The sequence below is a fragment of the Antechinus flavipes genome, chromosome 5 (assembly GCF_016432865.1).
Source record: "Antechinus flavipes isolate AdamAnt ecotype Samford, QLD, Australia chromosome 5, AdamAnt_v2, whole genome shotgun sequence".
Classification (NCBI taxonomy): Eukaryota; Metazoa; Chordata; class Mammalia; order Dasyuromorphia; family Dasyuridae; genus Antechinus; species Antechinus flavipes.
In genome coordinates this window covers 61,466,471-61,483,264 of record NC_067402.1, presented here as the reverse complement: position 1 = coordinate 61,483,264, position 16,794 = coordinate 61,466,471, and the positions used below count along the sequence as shown (strand labels likewise).

At 37.2% G+C, this 16,794-nt stretch overlaps 1 protein-coding gene across 1 annotated transcript in view; it reads right to left on the bottom strand.

The window, feature by feature from the left end:
• Positions 1 to 9,298, bottom strand: part of GPR158 (G protein-coupled receptor 158) — a 434,246-nt gene extending 424,948 nt beyond the window's left edge. Inside the window, exon 1 of the mRNA XM_052000262.1 lies at positions 7,882 to 9,298. Within this exon, the coding sequence (XP_051856222.1) occupies positions 7,882 to 8,762 (881 nt within the window). The 5' untranslated portion in view covers positions 8,763 to 9,298. The remainder of the gene's footprint in view (positions 1 to 7,881) is intronic.
• Between the last annotated feature and the right edge of the window lie 7,496 nt (positions 9,299 to 16,794).

Sequence of the window (16,794 nt, the reverse complement as noted above, 5' to 3'; positions counted from 1 at the left end):
GGAGCACTGAGAAGTTAAGTGATTTGCCCACAGTCTCAGAACAGAATGCAAACATTAGCTCCTACTCATGGGCTCAGCTAGAGTTCTTTTCTATCCTTTCTGTGAGTCCTTTGAAATCTTTTCTTCCAATATCCATAATCTTTCCACTCTGAAAGTGCTGCTCCAGGACCTGATTTTTAAGGGCCTTCCATGGCTTCCTATATCCAACTATACTGGTTTTTATTGGAAAATGGCCTTTGGTCTTATATATTTCTTTCAGTTTCCTATATATCTTGTATATCAAACCATTATCAAAGCTATTTGATTTTTTTATTCTACACTGTGCTTCCTCCAGAAATAAAGTTTTGTTATTATTGTTGTTTTTTAATGGTCCTATGAATTCATCAGTGCAAAGAATTCCCAAAGAGGAATTTCCCTTTGGCACCTTTTCTTCATTGTAAAGTTTTCAGAGATGGGGCAACTAGATGAAACAGTGGATAAAGCACCAGCCCCAAAGTCAGGAGGACCTGAGTTCGAATTTAGCCTCAAAAACTTAATACTTAACACTTACTGGCTGTGTGTATCCCTGATAAGTGGTTTAACCCCAATTGCCTCACAAAAAATAAATAAATAAAGTTTTTAGAGATGCCTGAGGCACTGGGTATGTGACTTGCCCAGGATTACATCAGCATTTTGTGTCAGAGGTGGAACTTGAAACCAGCTCCCTGTCTACTATTTCACAGTGTCTTGCTAGTAGAGTTACACATGCGCAGAAAAGAACAGAATTTCAGTCGGAAGCACAGAAAGGACAGATTTGAAGGTAATACACAGAATATGTTGAATATTTACAAGGAAAATTCATCTACTCTTAGTGTAAATCTGTAGTTATATGTAGAAATGCTCAGTTTATCTCATGCTTATTAAATTCGGAATATTACAAATAAATTAATTTTTTTAAAAAATAAGTTTGCTGTTGAGCATCATAGAGTACACCTGTAATCCTTGCTATTGAAGTTGGTAGATTTCTTAATCTGAAAGGTTTGAGTTTCAGTGAGCTGATGCCTTCAATTGTCCACATAAAGTTAAGCATTTATATGGTGACTCAAACGGCCTAAAGAAGGTTTGAATTAGTAGGGCATAAATTTAATAAATTAAAGCTCCCTTGCTAATTACAATGAGGCAGTAAGTAACCACTGTGCTTTCAGCTTGGGTGTGAGAGGAAGAGAGAGAAGAGAGACAGAAAGAGACAGATAGACACAGAGATACAGAGACAGAGACAGACAAAAGACAGAGACAGATTTGGAGCAGAAAGAGATAGAGACAGAGAGACAGAGAAATTCACGAATTGGTGAATAAAAGAAAGAATGAATTATTTATAAATTAATTCAACAAAAGCTTTTTTATATGAAACCAATGAGGATTTCTATTAACCCAAATTTACCTGAACATCCATTTTTCCCAAGTATTCTAATTAGCTAAAGTTTTACTACATAATTCAACTTAGCAAGGAAGAACTGTTGGATTTGTGAATATTTAACTGAATAAGAAAGTATACATAGAAAATGTTAGCAATAGTGGGAAAAAAAGTGAAAGAGAGGAAAAGGAGAGGAGAGGAAAGGAAAAGACTAAAAGATATAGGAATTATTGCTCAAAGAAAATGTCAGAATTGTACCCAATCAGTACCTAATAAGACTATTTACATCAGAGTGTATTCTCATTATCACTAAGTTGCCTCTTTTCAGATGATGGCAGTTATTCTATCGGTGTTATGATGATCCTAATGTACTATGTAGCTATTCTGCTTAAATAATCATACAAATACCATCCCAGGACTGAAAAGAGGCAGCATATTGGATCCACCCGGTTTTGTAGTGAAAAAAAAAGTCATCAGCATTCTCATACTAAAAACACATTGGTCTAAAAAAATAATTGGAGCAGCTACTTCTTGGCATCTCTGTGTATTACAATGTCATATTAAAATATAGAATAGGTTGGATTTAATAGTGCTGTTGGACTTGAAATGAGAAATCCTTAAAACCCTGAAAAAGAACACAGCAAACTCAGCTAGCTTTCCAAAGCTGAAAGTAGCATGGGCTTATCTGGCAGTTGAAACTATAAAATCAAATAAGCAAGAACTCCAATTCCTTCTCCAGTGGAAAAGCCTATACTTCTCAAATAAAATTTCTCCATTTTGGAAATTCCATTTCTACTTCCAAATGCTTATTTCAGCTAATATTAAGATAATACATTGTCCCATCTTCTGAGTAAAAAAAAAAAATAATCTTTGGGAAATCAGAAAACCTATCAAATTGACTGAAAATGTAATAGCCTTTTTTTAAAGATAAGAAAGTGAAGGCATCCCCAAAATATTTATACAATTATCTTGAGGAAGGGATTAGCTGTTTATTGTAGTCCTTAAATTAGAATTCTATGAGGCAGCAACTTTGTGTTGGCCCTAAGAAAATTTCAGCTGACTTTTCCAGATATAGAAACTGAGATTTTATCTGCTCTGACTGAATATTTTTATTTTTAAGTGGAATGCTTGATTCTATTTAGTAGTCACCTAATCCAATACAGTCAGAGTTTTGTCTGTTTTTAAAGATGTTAGCAAGAGTCAATGTTTGTATGAAGAAAAAAAGAGGTTGATACTTTAGTAAGCAGGCCAAAGAATAGTTGTAGACAGATTCATCTTTCTAAATTTCTTCTCAATTCAAAGTTGCTGAATTAAAACCCAAGGACAGATTACATTTTTTTAAGTATGAATTCAAACATATATTCATGAGGGCTCCTAAGTAGCAGGAATACATATTCCATTTCTATTTTCAAATGTTTATTCTGGCAAATGGCACAATAACACATTGTCCCAGAGGCTGAAAATCAGAAAACAAACCAAAATGGCTGAAAATGTGACAGCTTTTTTTTTAAGATAAGAAAGTTAAGGCAATTCAAAAATGTTTCTATGAAATTCTGAGAGTACCTCAAGGAAAGGATAACCCCATTGTTGGACCATCCTAAACAGTAATTCATCTATTTTTCTCACTGTAAGCACAGGTCAACCATATTTAAAGAGGACTCAAGAATAAAAGGATGTAACTTCATTATGAATACATCTCAATGTAGTATGTCAATATCTAAATTGTGAGCAAGGTGACTTGAGAAACAAACTGAGATTATAAACATAAATAAGATTTCCATAACAGTTGGCAAAAAATGTCAGCCATTCACATGAATTAAGTTATTTGTTATTACTTTTATACAAACAAATCAAACATTACCGAGATCAAATGAAAACAAAGGAAAAAAGATGTGTAAGAAGAGCAAGAGGAAATAAAGGATGCAGTTATAAGGTCACTCTGAAGACCTCTGAAGGAACAGGTTGATCAAGATTTCTTTTTTACCCCATTGGGGTTTTCCATAGACTAGGTGTCTATGGCCATCAGCCATCCACCCCAGAGATCACAGGAAACAGCCAATATGGAGATCCTAGGATATTCTTTGCTTAGGGTATGTCTTCTACAGTGGAAATTGCTCTCCTTCAATGAGTATTAATGGATCAAGATATAGTAAGTTACTAAATCACATCATGATGAGATAGAAACCAAAACTTTTTATAGACATTATTGTTATATTTCTTATATTGTTATATTGTTAATATTTCTCCTTTTAAGTCACTTAAATAAGTCAATCCACACCAGTCTGTTGGGGTGATATGTGCATCTTGTCACCGTTACTTCCTCCAGGCAATACATTTCATGTTCTAGATCTGATTATAACAACTGAGAATAATTTAACTGTTTGGAAATCTGTGAATATGTAATTGCTATAAGGATAATGCTAACCACTGGGGAGGGGGGGGGGAAGAGGGGGAGGAGAACCTAAATAAAAATTGTCCTAGGAAAGATTTAAGTTAAACATGAAAAAGATATCACAATTCTAGAATTTTATGATAACTGTGACTCATGAGCTTCAAATTTTTTTCCAAAGTTTGACAACTGATTTCAGATAATCCCTTGCTTGTGTCTCTCACCTTCAGAAGGATACTATTTAGTGTCATATAGGATTTTGAAATGACAATCACATACAGAAAGAATTGTTTTTAAAATGGTCCTATCTATCCAAAAATTGCTTATTGATTCAGCTAGACATGATCTAATATTTATGTTCAAGTTTCTTAGTGTTAAAAATGTATTTTCTTAACCCTAAATCCTATTATTGATTCTTGAACATGGACTGGAAAAAACTAAATTGCCTCCCCAATTTATCATAATCCAGGAAGAAGCTAGATTCAATAACTAATTTTGCCCCACTGTTCTTCATGCTATCAAATGGCAGCTTATAATCTTCTCTTGTGCAAAAATGGACAAGTCATTGAACCTCCCTGGATCCCAATTTCCTCAACTATCAAAGAGTTAGGACCAAATGGTACTTAAGATCCTCTCAAGTTCTAGATCTATGGTTTTATCTAAAGAATTGAAAGAGGCTCAAAGGAATGAGTTCTCCATTATCATTAATAATAGCCAGGTGGTGAAATGGATAGAGCATTAAACCTGGTGTCAGGAAGACCAAGTTCAAATCCAGATTCAGATATTTAGTAGGCCACTGTCTGTCTCAGTTTCCCCATCAGAAAAATGGGCATACTAATAACAACTACCTCCCAATGTGGTTGTGAAGATGAAATGAGATATTTATAAAGCACTTTGAAATTTTAAAAGGCCTAGATATAAGTGCCACCTACTATTTTTACATATACTGTAAGATTATGCTGAGAACTATATTCATTTTAAATCTTTCTTCCTATATCTACCCCTTCTAGCCCAGGGCTTTCAACATAATAAGTGCTCAATTAATTTTTGCTGAAATGAATTTATATGTGTTATATCATCTGTCCATAATCAATGAATCAAGAAATATTTAGTTTAATGGAATTGCATGCAAATTTCTGGAGAGAAAAAGAGATGGGAAATTAATGTCTGTTTCTCATCTATGTTCTAAACTGAATTTTGAACTTTAATATACTTCTGTCGTTTATATTTAAAAAGGAGATAAAAATTATTTGAAATATTCTATAGCAATTAAATAGAAATATTAATAGCAATTGAGTAATTTTTCTAATTTATTATAATATTTAATATTATAGATTTACTTCTTTTACAAATAATATGGTTCAGTGACTGAAACTTCTAAATAAAGAAAAAACATTCTGAACTATCAAGTGAGAGTTAAAGCTTAAGAGAGAATTTGTTGGTTTTTCCTTCACTAAATTTATCAATAGATTTTTCATTATAGGGATTTTTTTTCAAATCACTGAGTTCCAAAATACTCGTTTTTTTTTAACATAATGTCTTGATTAACCTTCTAGTTTCCAAGAAATGATTCATTTGTGTCTGAATGTATTATTTTTTGTGTTTATATCTGTTATTTTAAAGAAGAGCAAAAAAAGAAAGAAAAAGAAAAGCCCACATTAGATGACTAAGAGTTTGAAATGACTCTTCCTTTTATGAGTGTAGAGATCAAAAAAGAAAATGAGTCTCATGTAAATATTACCTTAAGTATATAAAACAAACGTCTATTTTAAGTTCTGTTAACTGTTTCTCATCTCTTATTCCCCTAAAAGATGCTTGAGAATTGAACAGAGCATTTAAACTATTCGGGTTACAGGTATTCATGGAAAGGTGCTTTGGCTATATGTCAAAACTCCACCCCCATCAACCTTTGGAAATCATAGAGTAGGATGCTGAAGGGTCTAAGAGGAAAGAAGTATCTTGTTCTGTTACTTGGATGACCCCTGCTGGCTAATTTCTACTTAAATTTGACCTGTTTCATGTTTTTTTATCAGCAGGTTCCATTTTCAGAAACTGACCTCTGGACCCAAGCAAGAGAATGGTGACAAGTGTATTCTGTTTCTTTACTTGGGGCCTTTGGCTTTCTAAGGTTTAAATCTTGGCTAATTGAAGATCCCAGGGATATTTGCCTAGAGCTCTAGAATCTTTTCAACACAAATGCTTTGCAAAAGACCCGTAATTTAATAAACTACAATCCATAACTGAGAGTGCTGTCAAAAGCAGGTGTGAATGGGTTTGTCTTTCAGAGATCCAAGATACAAGACCTGTATCTCTTTGCCATAGAAATTCTTTGTGAAATTCTTTTGAAGACAAAAGTTTCATCCCAACTCAAGAATTCCTGAGATTATTTTGCTTTGGATGCCTTAGAAAACCATTCTCCTACAAGCTACAGATCCTAGGAACTCACAGTACCTAACTAATCTTTGTTTCTCCAAGTAAATTAGATAGCAAGGAATTTGACAGCTCTTCCTAATAGGATCAGTGCAGTAATCAAGAGGCAAAGAGATAAACTCTTCTAGTAGTAAAGGATTGGGGAGAGAGGGAGGAGTGTTCAAGATGAAAAAGAGAGAAGAAGGAAAGAGGGAGACAGAGAAACAGAAAGCAAAACATAAAACCAAAAAATCTGCATAGGTCATAGAAAGAAAATCTGATTTTCTTTTCCTTTCTAGTACTATCACCTAAAAAGGAAAGGGTCCATACATAATAAGCACCTAATTGTATACATAAGGTCTCTTAAGGTTCCACAGCAAGCTCATAACTAAGTCCCAGACTAGGGCAAAGACCTCTTCCAAACCAAGTCTTCCATCATTATATCCTACTGTCTCCTCTTTGTCAGCTTAGCCGCTTGCTCAGAGAGAGAGTAATAATAATAATAATAATAATAATAATAATGTTGTGGTTTCTGACTGTTTAAAAAAAAAAAAAGAAACAAAGTGAGAATCTCAAGATTCTGGAAACCAGGAATCTCCATATAAAAAGTCTGAGGAACTGGGAGAGGATCACACTCCAGATTTCTCCTGGAATTTCCTACTTCAGCCCTTTTTCAACTGTCCTCACTCCTCCCCTTCAGAAGGGATTGTTCCAAGATAGGGTCATTTAAGGTCAGGTGCTTAGGAGGTAATCAATTATTTTTCTAATTTCATATTGTTATCAAACTCCACAGTTTTACAGTGACAATTCTCTTCCCACAACATTTAAATCTTCCAAATCCAACCAGATTCTTTCCATCTTCAGCTAACTTAGAGAGCTGCCAAAAGCAGGTGTGAAAGGTTTAGTCTTTTAAGCATCAGAGAGATAAGGCAACAACGGGTCTGGGCTAAGAGCTCGGGAGGTGGTCCACTAAGTAGACAGTGATGTTCTCTCTAGTCCAGAATCTATTGCCTGTGCTTGCTGCCCTTAACGAAATCTTGAAGGGAATTGTGCCTTTGCTAATTATGCTCTCTGCTACCCAGCCAATAACACGGCGGCTAGAGTCAAACTGTTCATACTGAAAGGAGGAAGAGGTTACAGACTTGGGAGTGATGAAGACAAGAAACTCGCCTTCTCTGGCTGAAGTCCCCTCTTTCCCCAGTCCCCGCCACTTTTATTCTCTGGGAATAAAACCACCAGAAATCAGCGTTTGATCACAACTTCTCAATTCAACAGGAGCTCCCCTACCCCTCTCCGAAAACCTGACCCAATTGAGAAGAGATAAAGTACACCCCACATTTTCTTCTCCTTTCCCTTTGCAGGGTGGGTAAAAAGAAAAGATTTTTTTTCTTAAGTAGTTAGCGTTTACAAGTGAGGAGGGGGACATCCTCTCCGCTGTACCATGCTTACATGAAGGGTCTCCCACCTAGTCCCTAGGATAAGGCAGGGTAACAGAACCATAGTAGCACCCCCTTTACACGCGCAGGCGCGCGCGCATGAACACACTCACATAAACACACGCACACGCACACACATCAATATGCTGCTTGGTGTGTGCTCGTGTGTGCTTGTGTGTGTGTGTGTGTGTGTGTGTGTGTGTGTGTGTATGTGTGTGTGTGTGTGTATGTGTTTCCCTGCTTCTTCTTCCTACCTGAATTCGGGAACCACATTAGGCTGGAACCGGTAGAAAGCGGCGGAGAGAGTGACCAACCAGCCAGGTTTGTAACTCCCGTTCTCGCACTCCAGGTACGGCAGAGACCACCTGATCTGATTCTTTTCCCCCCCTGAGCTGTCCCGGAACCTCCAACTGTGGCCCAGACCCCGAGCCCCCTGGTTGGAGCCTCGGCGGTGAAAATGGGGCCTCCATTTGCGCCTCAGGCCGTGAAGCCATTCAGTCTCCAGGGTGGCGTTTGCCGAGTAGTGAGCAGAGGAGGACAGGTTCTGTAGGAGGATCCGACCCTCCCCGCGAGTGGCCTGAAGGAAGACCTGGGGGGCTGAAGAGGACAGCGACTCGGTGCTGAAAGTAATGGCTGCCCGTGAGATGCTAGGCTCATCTTCAAAGATGCTTAGGATCAGCGCCTGGTACCACTCCAGGTCGTCCTGCAAGTTCTGCTCTAGTGACTTATTGATCATGTTGAGGAAGTTGGTGGCGTAGATAAGCGTGTCCATCGCCCCGTGCAAGGAGGGGTGCGGGCTGACCATAGCGGGGGACTTCCCCGGCAGGCCAGCTGCCAGCTCGAAGCGGCCGGAGCAATTGGTTCGCTTCAGTTCATGGGAGTCCCCAGTGTAAAGGTAAGAGACCACGTCCGTGGGTACCTCCTCGGAGAGTTTCTGCGCCAAGATGGTGCTGTCGATGGACCGGCTCCAGAGAGTCGAAGAGTCTGAGACTCGGGCGGACTGATGACCATGCTGTTTCCCTCTAAGGGTCCTCTCTCTATGGGGTTCCAGGCGCCCTGGTGGGTCACGGCTGGAACCCGCAGCTTCCAATCCCAGTTGAGCAAGCAGGAGGCAAAGGAGTAAGGGGTAAACCATGTCTCTTGGCTCTCTCGGAGTGAGGGGAGTAGAGGTGATAGGAAGTCACTTTTCAATTTTTTTATTAGTAATCGTAATAGTATTACTACTGTTAGTCTTCTTCCTTCTACAGATGGTATCAAGGGGAGGAGGTGGAGATTTTAAAAATAAGAATTTTTAAAAATAGCCTGGATCTCAAAGCAACTGTAAGCAGGAAACCAAGTCACCTGTGGCAATGCTGACTGCGATCTCCTCTCCACAATAGGCTAGCCCTGGGGATTACGCACCTCGCAGCCTTGATCTGAGCAGGTTACATCCCATCTCGCTACACGGCATCTATAGTTAGCCTGCTTACGTCTTTATCCCCATCCGTTTCCACTGCCGTTTTCATTGAGGTGTGTTAACGAGATGCTTCTGCTGCTGCCGCCTGCAAGCGCCGCTCCATCATCTAACCAGTGGCAGGTTCTCCCCTCTTCACCCCCTCCCCAACTCAAGCTCCTCCTCATTCACTTCCCACGGAGGCTCTGATTGCGCGCGCAGAGAAACACACACACACACACACACACACACACACACACACACACACACAGACACACACACGGAGTTGGGGGTGGGAGCACTGCAAGGAAACCTGAAGAAGCAAAAATATATTTTGGAGAGAGAAAAGCGGCGAGGGAATTTGAGGGGAAAGGGGGTCGGGGGTGGGGGGAGAAGATGTGTGCTTATCTCTATAGAGGAGAGGATGCTTAAGTGGCTGGTTAAAAGTATCGAGGATTGACCAAGGAAACACTTTCTTTCCTCTTTCCAGTCTGGGCCCGGGGTGGTGGGGCCGGGGGCCGGCGGAGGGAGTTCGTTAACTAGACAGCTCGGCCACAACCAACCCCCTCATTAGCGCTCAGAGGGTCCTTGTAGACCGGCATTCAGTCATCTCGCTCCCTAAATGGTCGATTCATCTGTCAATCATCAAGCTTCCTCTTACAGGGCAGGAATAGAGAGCTGTCCAGTGCTGAACCCAGAGGAATACAGAGGCGGCTGCGGAGGAGGGGAAACAGGGAAACGAAAAGGAGGGGAGGGGGGGAAGGAGAAAAGGAAAGGGGAAGACAGAAGGAAGAAGGGAAGGAGGTGGAAGAAGAGAAGGAGAAGGAAGAGGGGTAGAAGAAAGAGAGGTAGGAGGAAAAGGAAAAAGAAGTGCTGGTGATGAAGGAGGAAGAGGAGAAAGAAAAAGGAGGATGATGAGAAGGAGGTGGTGGAGGAGGAAGAGGAAGAGGAGGAGTTGCAAAAGATGTGGTACCACAGGGGAAACAACAGAGATTTTGCAGTTTACTAAGTAAACCTAGTTTGGAGGATAATGTTGATATTTCCTATTTTCAGTTAAAGATTTTTTTTTTTTTTGCTCTGGGGTATGTCTAGGGACTTAGAGGGAAAGAATAAGTAGGTTTGCATTTCTGCCTCAAAAAAAGAAGGAAAGCAGTTTCCAGTTCATCTGCTCATTTTAGGCAAATGATTAAATCATCTTCCTTAGTTTTGATTAAAAAATAAAAACAACTTCTTTCTGCGGCTGTTCCTAAGTATGAGGGAGTAATGGAGACATCTGCTGGTAAAACTGAAAAACTGAAAATTCTTAGACAAGGGATTGAGGATAGCACAGAGAGCAAAGAAGTTGCAAGGCAGGATAATTATCGAAACAGCATAAAAGGAGGTATTGTGTTATGAGGGGGATGATTTATTATTCTGCTAAAATTATACTGAGTCCAACCTTACATGATTAAAGATTGTTCCACACCTGGAATGTCCCTTGACCCCAGTAACTTTCTAGGGACAACAGGAATGGCTACAAGGTAATTCTGATTCTCCCATGCCCCAAATCCACTCAAAACATTCTTGTTTTGGGATACCACACCTGGAACTTCAGGGGAGACCACCTCAAACTTTGATGTTGGGTTATAGCTACTAATATCTACCTCAATCTATGTTGCTTTCAGACTGCCCTCTCAGCAAAATTGCTTCGCTGCATACATGGAGTTCCTGTTTAAGAAACCTTTGCCAAAATCCTATATAATGTAAATCTTCTAGAATTTGGAGATAGCTACATTTCCTTTCTGACTTTAATAAAATTATTTCTAAAACTATTTCAGATTTTGGGTCTATTCTCATAATCAACAATGTCAATAGTAGTCACAAATGCTACATAAGAGTGGGATGTAGTGTTGATGTAATGGAAGGAGCTCTAAATCAGGAATCAAGGAAACTGAATTTTAATCTGGACTCTGGCTACCTACTACCTGCATAACCTTGGTAAGTCACATATCTCTCTAGGTGTCAATTTTCTCAACTGTAAAATGACAGGATTAGTCTAGGTGATCTTTAATGTCACTTCCATCTCTAACTATGATCCTAGATAATGTGGTAGAGTGGCAAATTTGGAGTCAATATCCTAAATTTGAGTCCAGAGTTGTTATTAAATATTCATTGTCAGCATGACAATAGCTCTTTAGTAAATATCTAAAAGATCTGTGCTTGGCTCTATGCTGTCTAACATCAATGACTTATATAAATATATGATTGGTATGCATATAAAATTTGTAGATGACACGATGTCAGGAGGGATAACTTTAGATGCATGTGATAGAGGAGAAATAGATACCAGTTGTTTTGAAAAAGATATGGAGAGTTTCAGCGGACTGCAAACTCAATATGTTTCATCAGTATGATGGAGCAATTTAAAAAGCTAATTTAGTCTTGGGCTACATAAAGAGAAGAATAGCTTCTAGGAATATAGAGGTAATCATTCATTGGACCTCATCTAAAGAATTGTGTTCAATTGTAGTCACTGAAGTGTCAGGCTAAAATATCCTGAGAAGGGCTTAGAATGGTTAGTCTTTGAGTCCTTGCCATTATTTGGAGCTAAGAATATTTAGCCTGAAGAAAAGAAGATTTAAGGAGGGACATGATAACTGGATGCAAATATTTGAAGGACTATCATATAAAGGAAAAATGAGAGTTGTTCTATTTGGCCTCAGAAAATATAGCAGTAATGGGTAGAATATGGTTTCATATTTAATGTCAGGAAAAACTAAAAATCTAAACAATTAGATCTATCTAAATATGGAATGGATTATCTTGAGATCAACAAGTCAAGCAACCAGTGCCAGATACTATGCTAAGGCCTGGGGATATAAAGAAAGATAAAAATACTTCCTGACCACAAGGAGCTCATAATATAACAGGAAATACAACACACAAACAACTATGTACAAATAAAATATATACAAGATAAACTGGATATAACCTTAGGAAAACTAGCATTAAGGTGGATCCAGAAAGGCTTCTTGGAGAGGGTAGGATCTGAAAGAAGTTTTAAAGGAAGGCAAAGAATTCCAAGCATAGAGGAGAACTAATGAAAATGCATGTAGTTGGGAGAAATTGCAAGGAGACTGTGTCACTGGGTCATAGAGTATATAAAATGAACTGCTATGGAAAACAAACTTATAACACAGGAAGGGACCAGGTTATGAAAGGAAGAGGGAGCCATTAAATTTTATTGAATGAGGGAGGAGATACATACTCAGACCTACCCTATAATAAGATCACTTTGATAGCTGAATGTAAGATTGAGTGGAGTAAAGAAAGACTTAAAAGTGAGGAGACAAGCAAGAAAACTATTGCAGTAGTCCAGGTGTGGGATGATTTTGACATATATCAAAAATAATAGCAACAACAATAATAAAATCATCTAGAGAAACAAAACATTAAGTATCAAGTATCTCAAGGTAAATAATGGGTGGGAAGTGAAAAGAAGGGACCTTTAAGTTACTCTATACTACGTACCATATTATATGATATTATAATGATACTATATCATACTATACTATACTGTACCTTTTTGCTGTAACTATACTCTAAGGCAGTAATCACTTAAATACTTTGGTACTGGTTAAGAAATAGAAAAAATGATCATTGAAACCCAGATTTGTGTCAGAAGAGAAAAGGACTATTTACAAAGAAAGGTTATAAAGGCAGAATTGACAGGATATGGCAAAGGGAAGGGAGAGAGAATGAGAGTCCCAATCCAAATTTGGAGTTTGAATGACTGACTATGAGTTTTGTTTTGGACACGTTGATTATAAGATGTCTATGCTATAGCCAGTCTTAGATTTCAATAAACATATAAGGAAGATGAAAATCTGAAAGTCAGAAGAGAGGTAAAGGTTATATAATAGACCTGAGAATCATCTGCATAGAGATGATAAAAAATGGCAAATCTCTTTCTTGGAAATTATCAAGCAGGCAGTAGATAACCACTTTTCTAGTATGTTATAGTGGGAGGTTGTATTTGCATTGATCTAAATGACCACTTAGTACCCTTAAAACTATCAAATTCTTTAAGTCCTGAGTCAAATACTTCCTGCTGTATGGCTGTAGGAAAGTCACTTAGCCTCTCTGACTCTCCATTTCTTCATCTAGAAAATGTGTCTATGCAATTTGACAGGGTTATTATGAGGGAGAAGTCTTATAAACCTTGTAAAAAATATATAAATTTTAACTATTGTTAATGTTTCTGCATGATATTTTCTATAAGAAAGGAGTTCCTATAAGTCAGCAGTATCAAATTGAAATTATCCTTACCAATAGTATAGTGAAGTAGAAAACCACAAATTAATATATTTTATTATATTTTTATTTAAACATTTTCTGATTACACTTAAATCTGGTTCCTGACAAACCAAAAAGTTTTGCAAGGTGATATACACTGGCAGAATATAAATTTAGCCCTCTTCTATTAATGATAGATAAGAAATTAGAAGCTTTAGTTAGGAACAGGGATGATTACCCCAAAAAAAGAAAGGGGAGATGAATAATTAAACCAAGCTTTAAAACTATGCTTAGAAATTTGGGTCCTTGTATATTTATTATTCATTTATGGAGTTATTCTCTTCCTGGAAGTCTGAAGGCAGAAAAGAGAATGGGGCTTACAGATAGATATATAGATATATATAAAGATATATATCTATATATCTATATATATCTTAAAGTTACTGATCTTCAAAATACTTCTCTAAAGTCACATTTCCAAGTAAAGCCAAAGATGGAATTACCAATTTCACATCATTTGCCAGGCCAGGAAAATGTTGGACAGAGCATTCAAAACTTAGTGTGTAGACTTGTAAAATATTCTCTCAAAAAAAACCCTCTTTAACTTGAAAGTGATACATATGAGATTCATATGTTAAAAATACATATTTTCATATTAGAAATACCAAGTAAAAATGTTTTCTTGGTATTTCAGAAGGGTTGTCAGCCTAAGGAAGAGTGTCTAATTTTCTAAATTGTACTATAATTATGTTTGCAGAGCTATAGAAAGCTTATTTAACAGGTTTGTATTTATATTATTAATCTATGTATATTGTTCATATGGCTGATCTATTTTTCATTCATTTAAATCTTTGTACATATGTGTAATATTCTCTCCAAAATGTAATGTTCTCTGTTGAGGTTTTCTTGGGGTCTCTGGAGGCAGCTTTCGTTTCAGTTCAGTAGTCACCACAAGTGCAGCCAGGTGTTAAAGTCCAAATCCTTTATTGTCTCTTTCAAAGTCTTGTCTCTTTTCCAGGGGCCCAGTTAGGTTAGCTTTCTTAGAGGCCTCTCTCTCTCTTTGGTTCCAAGAGCTTGAGCACCTTTTCTGGCTTCTGAATCTCCCCCGACTTCCAAGGGTTTGTGCTTCAGCCTCCAGCCACAACAAAGGTGGAAGATGGAATGAATCTGTCTCAGCCTCCCAGAGCTTCTAGTGCACTCGTCCTTGCCCTGAAAGCTTCTTGCTTATATTCTCCTCATCGAGTACATTAATTAATGTATTATTAAATACATTAAATTAATGCTAAACTAGATTTAACCATTGTCTCCTCAATTCCACTTAGTACCTTGTTTCAAGTTCTGGCCCACAATATCTCCTTGTAGGATTAAATCAATCATATTGAACCCTGCTAAATTAGATAACTTTTGTCTCTATCAATTCCACTGACTTAATACCGTGTAAGAATCCATTGTTTCAAGTTCAGAATTCTGGCCCATAACACATATGTATATGTATGCATAATTGTCCACATACTTAATAATAAACATGTTACCAATAAAGGCAAAATTTATTTTTTCTCATTTTATCACATAAAAATGTGACATTTATTGACTCGTTTAAACAGTAACTTTTATTTTATATATTCCTTGATGTGGTATAGCTAACTTTTTTAAAACCTAAAACATTTCTCAAGAGCTTTAAAAGTAAACCAAAAATAGAATTTTTAAAGTAAGATATAATATAATACTAACACGTTCTGTGCTCAGCCTTGCCATTGATTCAACATAAGTCAGGCTTGAGTTCTCATACCTGCTCCATCACAAATAAGCTACATGATTTTGGGTAAGAAATATAAAGTTTCTATGTCTCCATTTTCTCATCAAAAAGGGATAACTATTGGGTCCCCAATAATTCTCCACCTCGATATACTTAACCACAAATTGTGGGTTAAAGAATTTTCTATCAACACAGGATATAAGAGAAGACAATTTAAAGACAAAGAAAAGTTAGGTTCGGATCCTGTTCCTAATATTTACTAGGTCTGATACCATAGACAAGTTATATAATTTCTCTCAGCCTCCATTTCCCTATCTGCAAAATGAGGTACTAACATATCTACTGTTACTTATTTACTGGGCCATAATGGGGCTCCAGAAAACTAGAAAGTACTTTGCAAATTTTAAAGTACTACATAATATGTCTAGTAATATAACCTGGAAAGTTAATGTAAATTTTCTAGATATATACATTTTCTGTTGGTAGAATAGTAATATGTAGGTAAGTGAGGGGGCATTATGATGATATAATTTTAATGTAGTGATGATTATAAATTGAAAGAGGTGATGCTTGTGTGTCTTTAGGTGGGAAGAATTAAGAGGAAGTCAAAGTCTTCAACTAGACTGAGGGTCAGACAAACCAGTGATAGCTGCTGCCAACATCATATTTTTATCTGTTTATATAGTTAAGTTATAAAAATAAACATGCTATTTTAAAACATTCTGACATTACTAAAGAGTAGAAGAATTTCACAAAAGGAAAAATATGTAGGGTAATGGAAATGGTGCCAAATTAAGGGTCAAGAGAACTGGGTCTAATATCTGTTAATGTTATTCACCAAATGTGTGGGAAAACCTCTTCATCTCTCTGAGCATCCATTCCCTCTTCTGTAAAATTAAGGAGTCATCTTGCATAATCTCTACGGTCCCTCCAGCTCTAACTTTCCATGATGCTAAAGATACAATAATCTGCAAAGCAAATAATCCAAAATTGACTACATGTGTTTGTTGTCAACCTTGAACTTTCTTTATGCTACTGTAATCAAATAATGAATATTAACATTGGTTTGAGTAATACTGGATGTGGGGAAACAAAATGACAGCTGGCACAGCCCCCATTAAAAGCACTGAGTAAGGGAATATAACTCACAAGAGAGACAGCACAGCCTGTCATTACAATACAGGAAAAGAAATTAAAAGAGCCAATTCCTATTCCCATCCTTGATGCTGACTCTGAATTGCCTTGAGCAAATCACACAACCTATTTATGTCTCAGTTTTTCCATCTGCAAAATGGAGATCATAACCCTTGTCACTCTAGAGTGATGGAAAAGTACTCTGAAGTGCTAGAAAGAAAAGATCTGGGAAACACAAAATCTTACTATGAGTAGGGGAAAATAAAATTGAATGAAATGAAAATATTGTAAAAGAAGTCCTGATCTTTTACTTTCAAAAAGCCCTAAAGTTTTAATGAGAAAACTTAGGTTGAAATCCTGTGCTCCACTTCTTAGCTATCTGTGTGACTTGGCAATTCATTTAATTCTTTTGGCTTCCATTTCAGTGTCTTTATCTAGAAAATTAGGGAATTGGACTAAAATTTTCCTAAGATTTCTTCAAATTCTAACTCTTTAAAAGAGGAAAGGAGAAAGGAAAAAAAGAGAAAAACAGAGACATAGGGGGAGAGATGGGGAGAAATGAAGACACAC